Consider the following 20,283-nt stretch of genomic DNA (forward strand, 5'->3'; position numbering starts at 1 on the left):
TTATTTTTGTTCTAATTGTGTTTTCTTGTAAAAAGTGTGTTTAATTTATGTTTTTTCTTGTCAATACTGCTTATATGATGCTATGTGCCTGTGATGCTGCTGCAAGTAAGTTTTTCCATACACTGCCCACATGTGCACATGACAATAAACTCTACTTTTGACTTTCATCGAGTTCTTCTCTCTAAATTGGGATAACATTTTCACTGAGCGTTATGAAATAGCTGATTAAATATCTTCTACTGCTCATCCTCTAACCTTTGCTTTAGTCTATTTTCCCAGTCCATTCCAGACAACTATGTTTGTACTTTTGTGTTTGCCCTTTTTTTAAATCCAGGTATATAGTTTTGGATCAGAGGTCTTCTTCCTCAAACTGTATCTGGAATTCTACCATGTTGTAATCACTACTCCATAAGAAATTCTTAACTTCAAGATCTGTTATCACCACCTCATTACACATGACCAAAGCTAAAATAGCCTGTTCTTGAGGAGGTTCTACAACATAACACTATGAGAAATAATCCCTGATGTACTTCACAAATCCTGCCAGTTTAAAATCACCCAAGATGAATGCAATTAGCTTCTCATATCTTTGATATTTGTCCATTTATGCTGTGTCTTATCAAGAGGCAACATTTTGGATGCCTATAGACTACTCCTATCCAAGTATTCTTTCTCCGGCTATTCCTTATTTCCATCATAACCAATACCACATGATGATCCACCACATCTGCTCACCACCTGCATTGAACATTCCTTGATTAATAGTACCCCACCTCCTTTCCCTTTATGTCTATTCTTGTGGAACCTTGAATGACCTGGAATACTGAGTTCCCACTCCTAGTTACCCTGCATTTGTTACTATTTTTGGCATCAACTCTTCTATCTTATCACAAATGTCATGTATATTCAGATAAAATACATTTTCCCCCATCTGGATTCACTTCTGGCCACACACCCACTTATATTTTCTGCCCCTTCTGTAATTTTCATTCTCTCTTTCACGTTAAGCATTTTAACTCATTCTAATAGGTTAAGCAAAATGAAGGTTATGAGCACAATTAGAAATAAGAAATGCCAAGTATGCTGGCTGCCCATATTAGTTAAGTGTCTGACTTACCGTGCTGTGAACAACATTAGAAATGGTTGATAACATGCCACGAGATCCAGCTGTGGGATAAGAGTGTGTCACATCTGCAGAATGTGCTTCTTCTTGTGTATCTATCCAGGAAATTAAAAACATACTAGAAACAGTTATTTGAGAACAAAGCGCCACACAATTATATCCATTTTCTTAAATTATTCCCCATAATAAATTGAAATCACTCTCTATTTCTCTCTCTGCAACTCTGTCTGCTTGACACCAGAAATAGCTTAACATTTAATCCTTATTGGTCAACTTTATTTTCAAAATGCTTTCTTCTTTGATGGACATAATTGGGGAAGGAAAAACCTTCAACTGGACATCTTTAAAAACTGAAGTCTGATTACCTCAATAAACTCTTCAAGTAAATTTTCCCTTCATTAAAGAACTGCTCTTATTAATATCAGTCATCATCACTAAGATGCTACCAAAACAATTATTAGCTGGATTTCCTTTTATCAAAAAAAACCCAATAAATATCTTGCGGCGCTTTGAGAGGTTCCACAGTTCACTTGCTCCCCTTCTACAATCTGACAAGTTCCTTATTCTCACGGGTTTATTCGCTGACATAAAAATATCACAAATGCTCAGCAATATATTTTACACTAGATAGACCTTGCTTTTAGAATTAGTCACCTAATACTCTCATTTAAAATTATAATTTCTCTCGCATCCAAACCCAGGATATCATACTCCATGAACTCTTGTAGCACCTATCATTGCCCCACCAGTTATCACAAATGTTTAGCTACTAGTTCTACTATTCATCTTCTTTTATTCAGAAATTATAGATCTAAGGGAGGTTAAACTTTGGATAAACTTCACCTCAAGAATAGGAGGCCATACAAGCTTCCACCCAACTACCATTTATCAGAATCCCAAGTTGAAATCAAAATTAGAATGTTCAGCAGTTCATACAAATTCCAGCCCTCCTGATCAGATCAATATGGGAAAGCATCTAACACATATTTTGATAACAAGTCATACTAACTGTATTGAATATGTCCAAACAATCAAGGCCAATCATAATGACCTTGAAGAAACTAGCATCTCTCTAAAATCCTATCTTCTGCCAGGTTAATCTACTATACAAATATGACAAAGATCTGTACAGTTCTTATTAATGCAACAGGAAAAGACTTTTTATCCCCAGTACAAACACATTGCTGACTTTTTGGAGATTTGTCAATCTGCACAGGTTGTGGATGAATTGATGACTAGAGAAAGAAAATATCAAATTATCTAGGACTTGTTTCTGCTAGCTATTTCCCCCATTCAGTAGCACGAGGAGACACTAGATTAGTTTTAAACAAGGAAGAGATGTGTTGGCAATGAAGACATCAACCGTCTCTAAACTACAGCCTATGTTTTAAGAGTGCAGTTTAACTGGTATTCAAATCACAAGTCTAATACATGTTGGAATTAGAGCTATGCAAAAATTATTGTATTTATTTATTTTAGAAAAGATATGAAAGTAGTGTCAGTTTACAGTACCAATGAGGAGAAAGTGGGCTGAGTGAGGAGTGCAAGCTTTGAGGAAATTATTTTTTTTTTGGTGGGAGAGGGAAAAAGAAAGGATCAAAAATCTTGTTGAAACTTTACAAGATTTCATACAGTGCTTCTTTGTACTCTTTGTTGACAAATACCAGAATCATCAATCAGTACAAACTGAATATAAATGGAAAAACTGTTGAATTAGTCTCTTTGCACAAAAGGTAACAGCATTATATTTTCTACTTCATCAAGTTCAAGTACTTTGGTAAATACATTTTACAGATGAAATAAAATGGGTAAAATTTTACAAGAATAATTTTAGCAAATTTCTACAGATGTACGGTGGAGAGCATTCTGACTGGTGGCATCACTGCCTGGTATGGAGGCTCCAATGTGCAGGATCGAAAGAGGCTGCGGAGGATCGTAGACTCAGCCAGCTCCATCATGGGCACAACCCTCCCAGCTATTGAGGATATCTTCAAGAGGTGGTGCCTCAAGAAGGCAGCATCCATCATTAAGGACCTTCGCCATCCAGGACATGCCCTCTTCACGTTGCTATCATCGGGAAGGAGGTACAGGAGCCTGAAGACCCACACTCAACGTTTCAGGAACAGCTTCTTCCCCTCTGCCAGATTTCTGAATGGTCCATGAACACTACCTCATTATTCCTCTTTTGCACTATTTATTTATTTCTGTAGCTTATAGCAATTTATGTCTTGCACTGTACTGCTGCCGCAAAACAACAGATTTCACCACCTATGTCAGTGATAATAAACCTGATTCTGAAACCTCCTGGTAGCACCATGAATTTACTCCCCCTTATCTCCCAGTGAATAATTTAACAATTTATGTCTTGCACTGTACTGCTGCCGCAAAACAACAGATTTCACCACCTATGTCAGTGATAATAAACCTGATTCTGAAACCTCCTGGTAGCACCATGAATTTACTCCCCCTTATCTCCCAGTGAATAATTTAACCAAGAGAGTTTCATGCTTGAGTTCTACCCAACAGCATAAAGACATTCACACAGTACACAGAGAAGATGGGTCAAAAAGGCACTAAATGTTATATGAAACATTCACTAAGAAGAAATGAGTGCCATCAGGAACAGAACAGGAGAGAGAAAAAAAAAGTATAGATTATTTTTCAGCTACCTGATGCTAAGGCAACTTCATCTGACTCAGCTAGTTTCCTCTCTTCAGAAGCTGGGGCACCACTATGTATTTTGAGGGATGCTTCTGCCTTTTCCTTCACAGTGTTCAGTCCATGACCTGCAATTAAGTGTTAACTTAATCAAGGCACAGATTAAAAGAAAACTTTTCAGAATAAAGTTTAAAAAATGCAAACATAATCCACAAATCTCTCTAGTTTGGCCTTCACTAGAATCATTGTGGAACTTCCACATCAACTCCATTTTCTGTCCCATCTTCATACTCCTTCAATCCCATTGTGATTGAATCCATCAATCTCAACCACAGCACTCCCAGATGGACAAGTGACTATGACATCCCTCCTCCCCTGTCCCCCACCGCCCCCCCCCCAATTCTAGACTAGGCAATCAAATATAAACCCAGCATTTGATTTTTCCAAATAGAAATTAAAGTCATGAAGTTTGAGGGACCAATACTTGATTAATTTTAACTCTTAGTGGAAAAGTTTATTGTTTATTCCTCTTCTCCATAATATTGTCAACAAGTGTACTTACCAAACCATATAGTTGTCTTGTGTCATCTATTGTGATTACCTAGTGATGCAAATTCCAAGCTCCTAATGTTTTACGTTCAAGCTAACTGTGTATGAAACACTGGGTGCAATCTGAATTCTCATCACTTTGAGACATTGCATGAGTGTGTTAACTTGTAAAGCTATTGTTCTTCTCTGGAAACTTCCACAAATCAACAAATTTTTATTTTCCCTAGTCAATGAATAACAATCATAACACTTACCAACAGTTGCTGTAGCTGTGGAGATAAGTGATTTTCCCCAAGCTCCCCAGGATCCCCAGGTACTTTTATTAGAAAGTGAAACCTGCAGAATAGATCCATGATAGAAAATGTTATCCAATGCAGCATCAGATTTTTTTTAAAAAAATCCTTTGATATGGTTCAACATGTAATGAAATCCCATCTTAATAAAATGGTAAGATCAGTGGAAAATTCTATACTCAAGTGTGCTTCTGGCAGAATGCACAGGATCGCAAGAGGCTGCACAGGGTCGCAAGAGGCTGCACAGGGTTGTAGACTCAGCCAGCTCCATCACGGGCACAACCCTTCCCACCATCGAGGACATCTCCAAAAGGCGGTGCCTCAAGTTGGCATCCATCACTAAGGACCCTCACCATCCAGGATATGCCCTCTTCTTGTTACTACCATCAGGGAGGTGGTACAGGAGTCTGAAGACCCACATTCAATGATTCAGAAACAGCTTCTTTCTCCTCTGCCATCAGATTTCTGAACGGTCCATGAACACTACCTTGTTATTCCTTTTTTTTTGCACTATTTATTTTTGTAATTTATAGTAATTTTACGTCTTTGCACTGTACTGCTGCTGCAAAACAACAAATTTCCCATCATATGTCAATGATAATAAATCTGATTCTGGCGGAAATAGTCCCTTTGGCCCACTGTCAAGCACACATTTACACTCATGCTGCACAAATCCTACTTTATTCTCTCCACATTCCAATTAACTCCCCTCTCAGATTCTACCACTCTCCTACACACCTGGGGAAATTTAAAACAGCCAACTGACTTACCAATCTGCACGTCTTTGGGATGCAGAAGGAAACCGGAGCACCCGGAGGATCTCATGCAATCAAATCAAGAACGTGCAAGCTCCATACTGACAGAACTAGAGACCAGGATTAAACCTAGGTTTCTGGAAGATGTGTATCTAATCCTATGGTTTTTGACTTGCCACAGGGCTATAAATATTCACAATATAATAAATACACCACGTAGTCAGAAACTATTATTACAAAGCACTGGAAAAATAATGCAGCTACACGTCTGAATGACTTGTTTTCTTACACATGGCATTCCACATGAATATGCAGTTAGGTAGTTTCAACAGTAGGTGCAGGGAAATATTTTTATATTTTCTCTGCAGAACTACAACCCCATTATGAATCAGTAACTCCAATGAATTGCCTGGCCTCCTGAAACACCACTGCAAGTATAACACCAGTGTAATTATGGAAATTGTGTTTGACCAACTGGGATCCAATTCAGGATTGTGACTTTTAACATACTGAAAATTGTATTGAACCACTGACACAAATACCAGACAGGAAATTGCTGAAGTCTATTTGCTCAGGGCAAGTGGGGAAGGGGATGGGAGGAAAAATATAAGACTACAAAACAGTGTTAGATCAAAGGGAAAGCTGAAATTAAAGTTGTTTATGGTTAGTGAGGTTTTTATTTTAAAATGAAGGCCTCTCAGACATAAGGGTACTACAGTCAGGGAAGAATGATCTGATCAGTCACCAAAATTTGTCTCATTGGATCATTAGCAGATTGACACCTACCGCTATCATGAGTAACTGCAGGGCTAAGCTCAAAGCATTGAGGGATACAAAGTAAGTCAAGGGTATCATGGTATTAGCTATTACTTTAAGGTTATTGTAATCTCTTAAACTCAAGAGGATTTTGCCAGTGTAAGGATTTCTTATTTATTAAAATCCTTAGTCAGGACTTTTGCATCACCAGCAGTGATTCAATAACTGCTGTAAACATAAGTAGGCAGGGAAGATACTAGTCAACCATTTGGTATTAGTGAACACAAGTGTTCACAACATATCTGACAAGGGAAGAAGGAGAAAAATGTGTTTTCCATCCTGACAACTACTCAGTAATAGTGCTGAAAATTGAACAAATAAACATTGAACAAATTATGACACAACTAGATTAGATTATAATTTTTCCCATGCTTAAATAATCTGTTAGCATTCACAATTGTAAAAAGAACTTGTACTTGCATACCTCAAATGTCCCAGGATATCCCAAAGTGTTTCTTATAAAATTAACTTCTCTGAAGTTCATTGACTGAACTACATGGACTCACACAACAGCAACAGTGTATATTACAAAGACTCACAATAAGATTCATAACCATTTAAATTCATTTTGGGAAGAATACTGGCCAAGAAAGATAACCACCCCTTTTCTCTTTCAGCCCCTCTTTAATAGCCGTCTCCAATCCCCTCTCCAAACAACATTCCAAATAAAATGTGCAAAGAATGCTTGAACTTTTTTTAATTAGCTATCAGTTGCATCTACCGCTCCCTTTCTTCGACTAGTCCATCAGACCAAACATTATTCAGATTCTCCCTGCCCTAGGTCTAAACTTGCATCTTACTGGTTTCATCATTTCCTCTCATGTCCTTTCAACTAATTTTATCTACAAGATCCACTTCCTGCCACCTCAGCTCTATTCCCAAATAAATTTCTGACCATCAACTTCCCTTACATATTAGATAATAGTTATTAGTTCTCCCCTTCAAATCTGCTGATGTCACCGTTTTCCCCAAAATACACCCTTAACCCCCTCCATTCCATGAAAACTTCTGCCTACCTCCGAGCTTTAAGGTTCAGAGGAGAGGGGGAGGGACAGAGAGAATGGAAGGAGTGTTTGTAATGTGGCACAGATCAAAGTTGTCAAGATAATATTTACACTAAAAAAAAAGCAATTAGAGAAAGATGAGAAAAAAATGAAACGAAAAGGTACAGCAAATCTGGAGAGAAAGAAGGTGGATTACCTGAAATTGTTAAATTCTGAGTTAAGTCCCAAGGGCTGCAACCCATTCTGTCATTGAGTGGTGGATCGAATAGGTGGCAGAAAAGAAAAGTAAACAAATTACCTGCTTACTAGTGTATTGTTTAGTTAATAGAATGCATCCCCATAAAAGTAATGTATGCTACAATTATAAAAGAATAATTCCCAAACTGCATGCAACTGCTTGGGCTTTATTTAAAAATGTCAATGTTCTGGATCGAATGAAAAAGCCAAACAAGCCTTTAGATCAACTAATTTTCCATAATACAAATCAAACTTTAATTGTGAAAAAATGTGATGGAACCTCTTTTCATTGCATGAAATATATTTTGGCTATTTAGAACAACTAATTGTATTGCATACTAAATGCAAATTTAACTACACCAACGATTTATTGAAATACTTGTTTGATAATTTAATAGCTATAAAATAACTTTGATAATATTCAGTCATCAGCAAATACATTTTTAGCCATCATGAAATTTGCTCCACATGGGCACAAGAAGATTCAGTGATAGCATAACATAAATGTGCCCTGAACAGAACTTGGCTTTAGCCACCTACGTGGTATGGATAACTAATTCTATTCTAATCATGTATAAATTTACCTTTTGAATGCATCACGTACCTCAGTGACACTTTCCTCTGCTGATGTATGTGTATCCAATATCTGATGTCTGCTGGATTCTGGGTCAAGACTTATAACCTCATTATTCTCAGTGGATATGATCTTAAATGCTTCTTCAGTGGACAATGGATCTTTTGATATAGTTGCTTCTTCTAGACCACTCTGTTTTTGTTCATCCACAGCCCCAGCCTCGGGTATAGTTTCTTGATGGTTTGAGCTCCTATCGTCAACTGGCACATGACTAGGGTCATACTCCAAGGAATCACTCAACTGAGAAGATGTGACATCAGTTGAAATTCTTGTGCTACTTCCATTTGGTGCATTGGACCCATCTTCAATTGATACATTTTCCACTGCAGCTGAAATATCATCCTTGGTGTTATCTTCTGCTTCAGACATCGTCAATCATATCTATCAAATAAAATGTTAATTATTGCGACTCATATTTATTCTCATCATTTCACTCTCAAACAAATGTTAAAAGCAAGCATTTAAACAGCCCTAATAACTGCACCAGAACTTCTACGTATGTTGGCACAGGATTCCTTAGTTAGCTGGACTAGCCCAGAAATTCTCAATGGGTCATCAGCCAAATCTGGCACCTGCTGACATTTGCTTGGACCCACTCAAAAATTCACAAGATCAGATATTCTTAGGCCTTTGAGCTAGTGCTTGAAAAAATTTCCTCCACAAACTACCACCACATTGCATTCAAGGCAGATTACTTAGGAAGTGTTCAAAAGTGGGTGCCCTTTGGAGACAGGACTGAGACTCAAGAGGAGTTGGAGGGCAGGTGGGCATTGAAGAGAGGGATCTAAAGACATTGGCAGCAGGGAAAGCTAGGTGCATTTGGGAATCAAATTCTGTCCAGAAGTTAACAAGGCCATAGCTGTGAATGAAGATGGATGAATTTGAGCTCCTGGCAACAATACATACAGGGTCGGTTCCTTTACCACTGAGGCAGGCCTCAACACAGCAGTTAAGACTTACTTCAGCAATCAAGAGTCATACCATTTGCAAGCCTTGTATGTGTGGTAATGTTTTGTGTTGGTGATCTCAAATGAACATTGTCTGATTTGACTGCACATATCCAATGGCATCTGAGTACTAACATTTCACTTGTACGAGTGTACTAGTAACTGTGTGGTTAATGGTAATCTGTTCCGACTTGGAAAAAGATCCTTCAAGTCCAAATGTTTGCACACTGCTGTCTAGCTTGAAGATGATATCATAATCAGCATAATCCCTGTACCTTTGTAACTGAACATTATTTACAGACAAATGAAGGATGAAGAACTGACCAAGTAACACATTTCTTTAATCGGATATTACCCTAAACGGTGCCATTCTATTTTAAAAAAATCATTCCTTTTTTTTAAAGTCATGAAGTTTTCTTTAACATTTGGTCTGTGTAAAAACTACTTGAAAACATTTAGATATGTAAAAGGTAACCAGGGGAACTTTCTTCACACTGAGGCTCCTGAACTGCATTTCACCTGATTGGATGTGAAGCTGAAATGCCCCAAAAGCAGAGCAACACCTGGGATTGGTACATGGTCACCTGAAAACAGGTCAGATTCCACATGTACTTGGAAGATGCTGAAAATGTCGCTCATTGCAAAGAAAATGCAAGACTGATGATTAGAAGTCGTTCAAATGGTAGATTTTAAGGAATGTGTTAAAAGCAGAATGCAGGCCCAGAAGTCTAGGGAGGATATTCTAGAGTTCAGGGCTTTGGCACCCAAAGGTAGTGTTATTGATGGTTATGGTATTAATATTAGTGATACTCACAAGGCTATGATCAGAGGAACACATACCTTGGAGGGTTTCAGGGTTGGAGGCGATAAGAAATAAAAGGTGAGAATTTAAAAATGTTTGAAGGGGAATTGATGAGGTACGAGGATAGTGAGGATGCAAATCTCATTTCCCAACATTTGGCCTGTAGCCTTCTATATCATGGCACTTTGAGTGATCATCCAACTATTTCTAAAAAAAAATCTGCCTTCACTACTCCCTCAAGCAGTGAGTTCCAGGCTTAAGTCATCCTCTGGGTGAAAGAAATTCCTCAAGATGGATGTTGTACAAGATTGCCCTGTTCCTCAGCGTTTCCCGGGGACCTTCCATTTATTATACGTATCTTTGCCTTAGTTCTCCCAAAATTTTTCAGGATTAAATTCCATCTGCCATTGTTCTACCTATCAATGCCATTCTGTAGCCAAAGACCATCCTGCTCACTATCCACAACAGCACCAATATTTATATCATTTGCAAATATACTAACCAAACTTTCTACTTTCTTTCATTTATATAACAAACAGCAAGGGTCCCAACACCGATCCCTGTGGTACAAGAACGAGATAGGACACCTGGTTGAGTGGTGTCACAACAACAGCCTCTCACTCAACGTCAGTAAAACAGCAATCAAGGAACTGATTGTTGACTTCAGGAAAGAGAAGGAGGGCGAATATGTGCCAGTCTACACTGGTGGATCAGTGGTGTAGAGAGCCAGCAGCTTTAAATTCCTGGGCGCTAACATATTGGATGACCTGTCCTGGGCCCAGCACATAGATGCAATCACAAGAAAGGCGTGCCAGCATCTTTATTTTCTTAGGAGGTTTGGTTTGTCACCAAACACTAACAAACTTCTATAGATGTACTGTTGAAAGTATCCTGACTGATTGCATCATGGTCTAGTACGGCAAATTCGAATGCGAAAGAATGCAAGAAGCTGCAGAGAGTAGTGGACTTAGCCCAATATATCACGGGCACATCCCTCCCCACCACCGCTAGTATCTACAAGAGGCGCTACCTTAAGGCAGCAATGTCCATCATCAAAGATCCCTACCATCCGGGCCATGCCACCTTCTTGCAGCTGCCATCTGGCAGGAGCTACAGAAGCCAGTCCCACGCCACCAGGTTCATGAACAGCTACGTCCTTTCAACCATTTAGTTCTTCGTTGCACCTGTGCATACACGAACTTGTGTACATGACAATAAACTCAATTCTGACTTTGGTACACAACCGGGCATATGCTTTCACTGCAAAAACAACCTTCCCTCATCAGTCTCCATCCCTATTACTGAGCCAATTTCAGATCCAATTTGCAAAATTGCCATGGATCTTACCATTTGGACCAAGTTTCCCACGTCGACCATGTCAAAGGCCTTACCGAAGTTCACGTAGACTACATCAACCGCATTACTCTCAACACACTCAGTCATCTCCTTGAAAATTCAATCAAATTAGATAGGACCTTCCTTAACAAAGCCATGCTAATTATTCCTGGTCAATTCTTGCTTCTCCAAGTACAGATTAATCCAGATCCTCAATTTTTTTTCCAATAATTTTGCAACCACTTGCAATTATCTGGCTTATCCCTACAACTGTGTTTATTTCTGCATTTAATAAAAGGTGTCTTTTGGCACCTTTTCTGTATCCACATTTGAAAATTTCTGCAGGAACTCCAACAATCTCCTTTCTTGCCTATCATGGCAGACTGGGATACATCTTTTTCAGGCCCTGGGGATTTATCCACCAGGACATCTAAGATATCTTTATTAGTCACACGTACATCGAAACACACTGAAATGCATCTTTTGTGTAGTGTTCTGGGGGCAGCCTGCAAGTGTCGCCATGCTTCCAGCGCCAATGTAGCATGCCCACAACTTCCTAACCCGTACGTCTTTGGAATGTGGGAGGAAACCAGAGCACCCGGAGGAAACCCACGCAGACACAGGAAGAACATACAAACTCCTTGTGCTAATATTAAATGGTAACTTGTGCAGAGATTATGCTGTCCTCTTGATTCTCCATGGAGGACAGCATAATCTCTGCATGAATTACATTCTATCATGTCCTTCTCCATACCTTCCCATCTTTAAGATTCTCATTTAAATCAGCTTTCACTATCCTGTCCCATCATTATGTGCCTTTATGTCAAATTTTGTTTGGCAACCCTCCTGACGTTTCACTGCCATTAAAGCACCATACAAATTCAAGTTGGTGACACTTTAAACACTGGAATGAGGCAAGACTCAGAATATGGAGTGATCATCCCTCCACTCATTTCGTTATTATAATGCAGTAAAACACCTCGAAGTCCAGCCGCATCCAGCACAAGGCTTATCTGGACCACTTTGCATTTGACGATAGTCGCCCTTTAACGTTACTTTACCTTGTCTGGACCACTTTACTTTTAACGCTAGTTTGCTACAGGTTGCAAACAGTCCAACCCTGAGCCCGAGTTGTTATAATTCGAGGAAAATTCACATAAGCGAGGACATTCGGTCCCTCAGATCCATGCCAGCGTAAAGTTATTGAAACGAATCCAGCCTCGTTGCTCTTGGTCCGTTGCCTCGAAGCTACGTTTGCAAAACTCATGAGGTGTGGCGAGGGTTTCTGCCCCCGCTCTCAGGGGTTTTGCACACACCCAGCACCCTCGGGGTGAGAACTTTTCTCTGGCTCGGGAGTCGATCAGCCGGACGGCAAGCCGGCTCGGCGTTTGAAGCTCCTCCGCTTTGGACTCCGAAGCCCCGGAGGTGGAGCGCGCCGAGCCGAGGGTCTGAGCCCGGGGGTGGGGAGGGGGAGGGTGACCCTGGCCTCCCGCCGCCGTCCGTTAGATGTTCAAACCCTCCCGCCCGCGGCGGGCTCGAGACTCACCTGTCGGCGCGCGCGCTGCTCCCGCCGTCGCCGTCGCTCCCTCCTCGGCGCCGCTCCCTCCCTCCGCCGCCACGTCGACAGCCAGGACCCATCCTGGACCCGGAACCTCGAACAGAGCGCGGCGCAACCCACCGGAAAGAACTGTCGCAGCCAATGCGCGATCGGGCCGCCCCCCGCCCGAGGTTGCAGCGCGGGCTTTCGAACGGAGCGCCCTGTGCGGGTTGTGTTGGGAGGCGCAGCTCGGTTCATGCATCGGTCCCGGGAGGGAGGGGAGGGGAGGGGAGGGGAGGGGAGGGGAGGGGAGGGAGGAGGAGGAGGAGGAGGAGGAGGAGGGGAGGAGGAGGAGGAGGAGGAGGAGGAGGAGGGGGGGAGGAGGAGGAGGAGGAGGGGGGGGAGGAGGAGGAGGAGGAGGGGGGGAGGAGGAGGAGGAGGGGGGGAGGAGGAGGAGGAGGAGGGGGGAGGAGGAGGAGGAGGAGGAGGAGGGGGGGAGGAGGAGGAGGAGGAGGAGGGGGGGAGGAGGAGGAGGAGGAGGAGGGGGGGAGGAGGAGGAGGAGGAGGAGGAGGGGAGGAGGAGGAGGGGGGGAGGAGGAGGAGGAGGGGGGGAGGAGGAGGAGGAGGAGGAGGGGGGGAGGGGGGGAGGGGGGGGAGGAGGAGGGGGAGGGGGGGAGGGGGGGGAGGAGGAGGAGGAGGGGGGGAGGGGGGGAGGAGGGGGGGAGGGGGGGGAGGAGGAGGAGGAGGAGGGGGGGGGAGGGGGGGGGAGGGGGGGGAGGAGGAGGAGGGGGGGGGAGGGGGGGAGGAGGAGGAGGAGGAGGGGGGGAGGGGGGGAGGAGGAGGAGGAGGAGGGGGGAGGGGGGGAGGAGGAGGGGGGGAGGGGGGGGAGGAGGAGGGGGGAGGGGGGGGAGGAGGAGGGGAGGAGGGGGGGAGGAGGAGGGAGGGGGGAGGAGGAGGAGGAGGAGGGGGGGAGGAGGAGGAGGAGGGGGGAGGAGGAGGGGGGGAGGAGGGGGGGGAGGGGGAGGGGAGGAGGAGGGGGAGGGGGGAGGGGGGAGGGGGAGGGAGGAGGAGGAGGGGGGAGGGGGGGGAGGGGGAGGGGGGGGAGGAGGAGGGGGGAGGAGGAGGAGGGGGGAGGGGGGGAGGAGGAGGAGGGGGGAGGGGGGGAGGAGGAGGAGGGGGGAGGGGGGGAGGGGGAGGGGGGGAGGAGGAGGAGGGGGGAGGGGGGGAGGAGGAGGAGGGGGGAGGAGGAGGAGGAGGGGGGAGGGGGGGAGGAGGAGGAGGAGGGGGGAGGGGGGGAGGAGGAGGAGGAGGGGGGGAGGAGGGGGAGGGGGGAGGAGGGGGAGGAGGGGGAGGGGGGAGGGGGAGGAGGGGGAGGGGGAGGGGGGAGGAGGAGGGGGAGGGGGGAGGAGGAGGGGGGAGGGGAGGAGGAGGGGGAGGGGGGGGAGAGGAGGAGGGGGGAGGAGGGGGAGGGGGAGGGGGGAGGAGGAGGGGGAGGGGGGAGGGGGAGGGGGGAGGGGGAGGGGGGAGGGGGGGGGAGGGGGGGAGGAGGAGGGGGGAGGGGGGAGGGGGGGAGGAGGAGGGGGGGAGGAGGAGGAGGGGGGGAGGGGGGGAGAATGGGGAGGGGGGGAGGAGGAGGGGGGAGGGGAGGAGGAGGAGGGGGGAGGAGGAGGGGGAGGAGGGGAGGAGGAGGGGGAGGGGAGGAGTGGGGGAGGGGGGGAGAGGAGGGGGGAGAGGGGGAGGGGGGAGAGGGGGAGGAGGAGGGGGGGGGGAGGGGGAGGGGGGAGGAGGAGGAGGGGGGGAGGAGGAGGAGGAGGGGGGGAGGAGGAGGGGGGGAGGAGGAGGAGGGGGGAGGGGGAGGAGGAGGGGGGAGGGGGAGGAGGAGGGGGGAGGGGGGGAGGAGGAGGGGGGAGGGGGGGAGGAGGAGGAGGGGGGAGGGGGGAGAGGAGGAGGAGGGGGAGGGGAGGAGGAGGGGGGAGGAGGAGGGAGGAGGGGGAGGGGGGGAGAGGAGGAGGAGGGGAAAGGGGGGGAGAGGAGGAGGGGGAGGGGGGGAGAGGAGGAGGGGGAGGGGGGGAGGAGGGAGGGGGGGAGAGGAGGAGGAGGAGGGGAAAGGGGGGGAGAGGAGGGGGGGGAGGAGGAGGGGGAGGGGGGAGAGGAGGAGGAGGGGGAGGGGGGGAGAGGGGGAGGGGGGGAGAGGAGGGGGAGGGGGGGAGAGGGGGAGGGGGGGAGAGGAGGAGGAGGGGGGAGGGGGGGAGAGGAGGAGGGGGAGGGGGGGAGAGGAGGAGGAGGAGGGGGAGAGAGGAGAAGGTGGGGGAGGGGGGGAGAGGAGGAGGAGGAGGGGGGAGAGGAGGAGGGGGAGGGGGGGAGAGGAGGAGGGGGAGGGGGGGAGAGGAGGAGGGGGAGGGGGGGAGAGGGGGAGGGGGGAGAGGAGGAGGAGGGGGGAGAGGGGGAGGGGGAGAGGAGGAGGGGGGAGAGAGGAGGAGGAGGGGGAGAGGAGGATGGGGGAGGGGGGGAGAGGAGGAGGAGGGGGGAGAGGAGGAGGATGGGGGAGGGGGGGAGAGGAGGGGGAGGGGGGAGAGGAGGAGGGGGGAGGGGGGGAGGGGGGGAGAGGAGGAGGAGGGAGGAGGGGGGAGAGGAGGAGGAGGGGGGGAGAGGAGGGGGAGGGGGGGAGAGGAGGGGGGAGGGGGGGAGAGGAGGAGGGGGGAGGAGGGGAGAGGAGGAGGAGGGGGGGAGAGGAGGGGGGAGGGGGGGAGAGGAGGAGGAGGGGGGGAGAGGGGGAGGGGGGAGAGGAGGAGGGGGGAGGGGGGGAGAGGAGGAGGAGGAGCGGGAGGGGGGAGAGGAGGAGGAGGGGGGAGGGGGGGAGAGGAGGAGGGGGAGGGGGGAGAGGAGGAGGAGGGGGGAGGGGGGGAGAGGTGGAGGAGGGGGGAGGGGGGGAGAGGAGGAGGGGGAGGGGAATTGGTTCGGTGGGCTCCTACTGTTGCAGATTTGCTCCCATTTCCGTGTCGGTGTAACTAAGCATCAAATCCCTGGTCAATTCCAATCCCTCCCATTAATATCCTGAAAATGGGAGGGATTGGAATTGGAATTGTTCTGGAGGTAAGTTATAAGAAACTTCCTAAAGGAAGAGTGAAATATGGGAGACTTGGGAAGTGAATTTCTGAGATTAGGTTCCAGGCCACTGGACACATTGCTGACAGTGGTATGATGAAGGAGATCAGAATGTCAGGAGGACAAAAATGGAAGAGCACTGTCTCATCCTTATAATAACACAGAAGGAAGTCATTCAGCCCATTTAGATTCATGCTGGCTCTCTGGAGAGCAATCCCATTTGTCCTCTTCCCACTCTCCTTATTCCACTGTACCATTTTAACATCCTCTCTCACTCATGCCCATAAACTCTCCTTCAATTCTTTTTCCTATCTATCTACAGTAAGGGTAATTTATACTAACCAATTAAGCTACCAGTATATCTTTGGAGATATGGGACACATGGTCATGGGGGTAAACTGCAATCTCTACACACATAGCACCCAAAATTGGGATTGAATCCAGGTCCCTGGCACTGTGAGATGTAGGAATAGTTTGAGTCTGGATGTGGCCTATGTTTGATGCTTACTTTGGCAGCAGATGGGGGAAAATGAATGAATGATGTTACAGAAGTGAAAGCAGATGGTCTTTGAGATAAAGAAGAATGGAACTGAGTGAGAGTGGAAGGAAGTGAACAATCTGCTTCAGCCTGTGACAGTTAATGGGGAGGTGGATGGTATTGGTGATGAGCATATAGTAGAAATGTGAGGAAGATCTCTTTTAAGCAGTGACTAGTAATGTCCTGGAGCTCAAAGCCTATGAAGGAGACAACCACTGATTTCAAAAGGAAATTGAATAGGCACTTAAAACAAACTTATGGGGCTACATGGATAGAGCAGGGGAATTAAACTGACTGGAATTCTCTACAGAAAGCTGTCATGGTCATGGTGGGCCAAATGGCCTCCTTTGTGCTGCTAGGAATCAATATGACTTAGGAGATTTTAAGGCTAAATGTAAGAAAATGGCTTCATTCTTTCCAATGGAGGGAGCTGGAGCTTATCTAGGATTGGATAAATTGGTTGACAATTTGGTGGCAGTAGTGAAATGGTTACAAGGGAAAACTGGGTTGTATACTGTACATGTGCAGCTTGTTGCCATGGAAATGGGTGATGGTGTAAAATATATATGAGGGGGCCGTGGATAGATCAATGAAGAACTTCACTGGGAGTGCAGAGCGGGAAGAAAAGCCATTGCTGGAGATAGACTGGCCACAGTTAGTGGAAGAAACAGTAGAATCCAGTGAGGGTGGCCCCACTCAACTAAAATAAAGGAGAGGCAATGGAAGAAGTTGTGGCTGATCATATCTGACTTTAGAGAAGAAAGAAAACTTGCGGAAGTGATAGTTGCTTGCAAGAACTGATAGTTTAAGTGTGATTACTCTGAGAATAGTTGGGATTGGGTGCTTCATATCAGTAGCTTTGAGAGGAAGGAGGGCTGTATCCAAGGATAGGGAACAGTCTTATAATGTCAGCTAGGATGGATCAGGAAAGGAAGCTGGATAAATAGCCATTTAAATAATATGGGGCAGTGAGAGCAGGAGATAATTCTGGATGGACAAGATATGCTTACTAAATGTGTTGAAGGTTGCTGCCTCCACTACCCTTTCAGGCAGTAAGTTTCGGAGTCCCACTACTCTGGGTGAAAGAGTGTTCTTCAACTGCCTTCTAATTCTCTAATTCTTTTATCAATCACATTATATCTATACCCATTAAGTCATTTAACCCCTCTGCCAAGGGAATTGTGGCTCTCTTATTCATTCCATCAGGCTTCTCAGAATTTTATGTATCTCTGTTGCCAATTAAATGCAGAACATGATAAAACATGCCAGATAATGACTTTGTATAATAACTATACAGGCAACCCCCTTGTAACAGAGGTGTTGGGTTCCAAGAAAACTGTCTGTATTGTGATTTTCTATAACACAAAACCCTATTTCTCTTTGAATTCCATGTTATAAGTGGAGATGCATTCCTACCGGCTGTTTTTTTCTTAGCGCTAATGACAGTACCACAGCACCTGGTTCATGGCGGGGTCCACTTAAGTGATTGCCTTGTCAGTTTCTGAAGCAAATCTCTGAAGTGGCAGACAGCTGTGTTTGGAGACACAAGTGGTCCATGTCTGCCAAGATGCCTCATCCAAGCTAGTCCCATATCCTGCGTTTGGCCGATAACCTAAATTTTTCCAATCCATGTACTTGTCCAAGTGTCTTTTAAAAGTTGGTATTGTACCTACCTCAAACACTTCCTCTGGCAGCTCATTCCACACAAATGCCACCCTTTGTGCTTTTTTAAAAAAAAAAGTTGCCCCTCAAGTACCCATTAAATCTTTTCCCTCTCACCTTAAACCTATGCCCTCCAATTCTTGATTCCCCAGCCCCAGGAAAAAAAACTGCACCCTCTCCATAGCCTCCACATCCTTCCTACAATGGGCTGACCAGAAGTGAATGCAATACTCCAGATGCATTTTTATAAAGCTGCAACATAACTTCTTGACTCTTGAGGGAGCCATGGAGAGGGGTCTTGATGATGCTGAGGACAGTGTTGGTAAAGTTAATGTGCTGGAGCGTGTAGATATCAAGAGGGAGGATGTGTTGGAGCTGTTAGAAAATATTAGGACAGATAAGTCCCGGGGCCTGACGGAATATTCCCCAGGCTGCCTAGCGAGGTGAGGGAGGAGATTGCTGAACTGTTGGCTAGGATCCTTGAGTCCTCGTTGTCCACGAAAATGGTACCGGAGGACTGGAGGGTGGCAAATGTTGTCCCCTTATTCAAAAAAGGAAGTAGGGATAGTCTAGGGAATTACAGACCAGTGAGCCTTATGTTTGTGGTGGGCAAGCTGTTAGAAAGGATTCTAAGAGATAGGATCTGTGAGCATTTAGAGAATCATGGGCTGATTAGGGACAGCCAGCATGGCTCTGTGAAGGGAAGATCTTGCCTCACAAGCCTGATAGGGTTCTTTGAGGAGGTGACCAGGAAGATTAATGAGGGTAGTGCAGTAGATGTGGTCCATATGGATTTTAGTAAGGCGTTTGACAAGGTTCCACATGGTAGGCTTCTTCAGAAGGTCAGAGGGCAAGGGATCCAGGGAGGCTTGGCTGTGTGGATACAGAATTGGCTTGCCTGCAGAAAGCAGAGGGTTGTGGTGGAGGGAGTGCATTCGGATTGGAGGGCTGTGACTACTGGTGTCCCACAGGGATCGGTTTTGGGACCTCTACTTTTCGTAATATTAATGACTTAGATGAGGGTGTGGAAGGGTGGATTAGCAAGTTTGCAGACGACACAAAGGTTGGTGGTGTTGTGGATAGTGTGGAGGGCTGTCGAAGCTTACAGAGGGATATTGATAGGATGCAGAGCTGGGCTGAGAAGTGGCAGATGGAGTTCAATCTGGAGAAGTGTGAGATGGTACACTTTGGAAGGACTAACTTCAAGGTGGAGTACAAGGTTAATGGCAGGATTCTGGGTAGTGTGGAGGAGCAGAGGGATCTGGGGGTTAATATCCACAGATCACTGAAAGTTACCTCACAGGTGGATAGGGTAGTTAAGAAAGCTTATGGGGTGTTAGCTTTCATAAGTCATGGGATGGAGTTTAAGAGCCGCAAAGTAATGATGCAGCTCTACAAAACTCTGGTTAGACCACACTTAAGAGTACTTGTGTCCAGTTCTGGTTGCCTCATTATAGGAAGGATGTGGAGGCATTGGAAAGGGTGCAGAGGAGATTTACCAGGATGCTGCCTGGATTAGAGAGTATGGATTATAAAGAGAGACTAAAGGAGCTAGGGCTTTGCTCATTGGAGAGAATGAGGATGAGACGAGACATGATAGAGGTATACAAAATATTAAGAGGAATAGATAGAGTGGACAGCCAGCTCCTCTTTCCCAGGGCACCAATGCTCAATACAAGAGGGCATGGCTTTAAGGTAATGGGGAGGTGAAGTTCAAGGGAGACGTCAGAGGGAGGGTTTTCACTCAGAGAGTGGTTGGTGCATGGAATGCGCTGCCTGGGGTGGTGGTGGAGGCCAGTATGTTGGTCAAGTTCAAGAGATTGTTGGATAAGCATATGGAGGAATTTAAAAATAGAGGGATATGTGGGAGGAAGGGGTTAGGTAGTCTTAGGAGTGGTTTGAAGTTCAGCACAATGTGGTGGGCCAAAGGGCCTGTATTGTGCTGTATTGTTCTATGGTTCTATGGTTCTAAGTGACTGCAGATGCTGTAATCTGGAGCAAAAAAACAAACTGAAGGCTGGAGTGTGACAGGTAGAGACAGATAAGGAGAGATGAAAAAAAGGGCAGTGGAGTCAGGTGGGGGTAAATGGGGTTGGAGGTAAGTGGCAGCCTCTTGTGTATCCACTTACCACCTTCCAGCCTTCAGTTTGAATGGAGAAATACTCTTTTAAATGCATATCAAAGAAAAATCAGAGAGCTTAATGAGATAACTCATAACAAATAACAGTGATCGTTTAGGCTTACAACTTGCACTTAAACTTGGCCCTGTTTCAAACATCTTGAAGGTA

At 46.0% G+C, this 20,283-nt stretch overlaps 1 protein-coding gene and 1 pseudogene across 1 annotated transcript in view; both read right to left on the reverse strand.

Annotated features, from left to right (window-relative positions):
• LOC127567385 (protein NOXP20-like) overlaps positions 1-12,862 on the reverse strand; it is a 38,103-nt gene extending 25,241 nt beyond the window's left edge. The window contains 5 exon segments of the mRNA XM_052010234.1: positions 1,118-1,218; positions 3,793-3,909; positions 4,585-4,666; positions 8,040-8,450; positions 12,700-12,862. Coding sequence (XP_051866194.1) covers positions 1,118-1,218; positions 3,793-3,909; positions 4,585-4,666; positions 8,040-8,438 — 699 coding nt within the window. The 5' untranslated portion in view covers positions 8,439-8,450; positions 12,700-12,862.
• LOC127583926 (basic proline-rich protein-like) lies at positions 12,332-14,957 on the reverse strand (annotated as a pseudogene).
• Between the last annotated feature and the right edge of the window lie 5,326 nt (positions 14,958-20,283).

This window comes from Pristis pectinata, chromosome 2 (assembly GCF_009764475.1).
Source record: "Pristis pectinata isolate sPriPec2 chromosome 2, sPriPec2.1.pri, whole genome shotgun sequence".
Classification (NCBI taxonomy): domain Eukaryota; kingdom Metazoa; phylum Chordata; class Chondrichthyes; order Rhinopristiformes; family Pristidae; genus Pristis; species Pristis pectinata.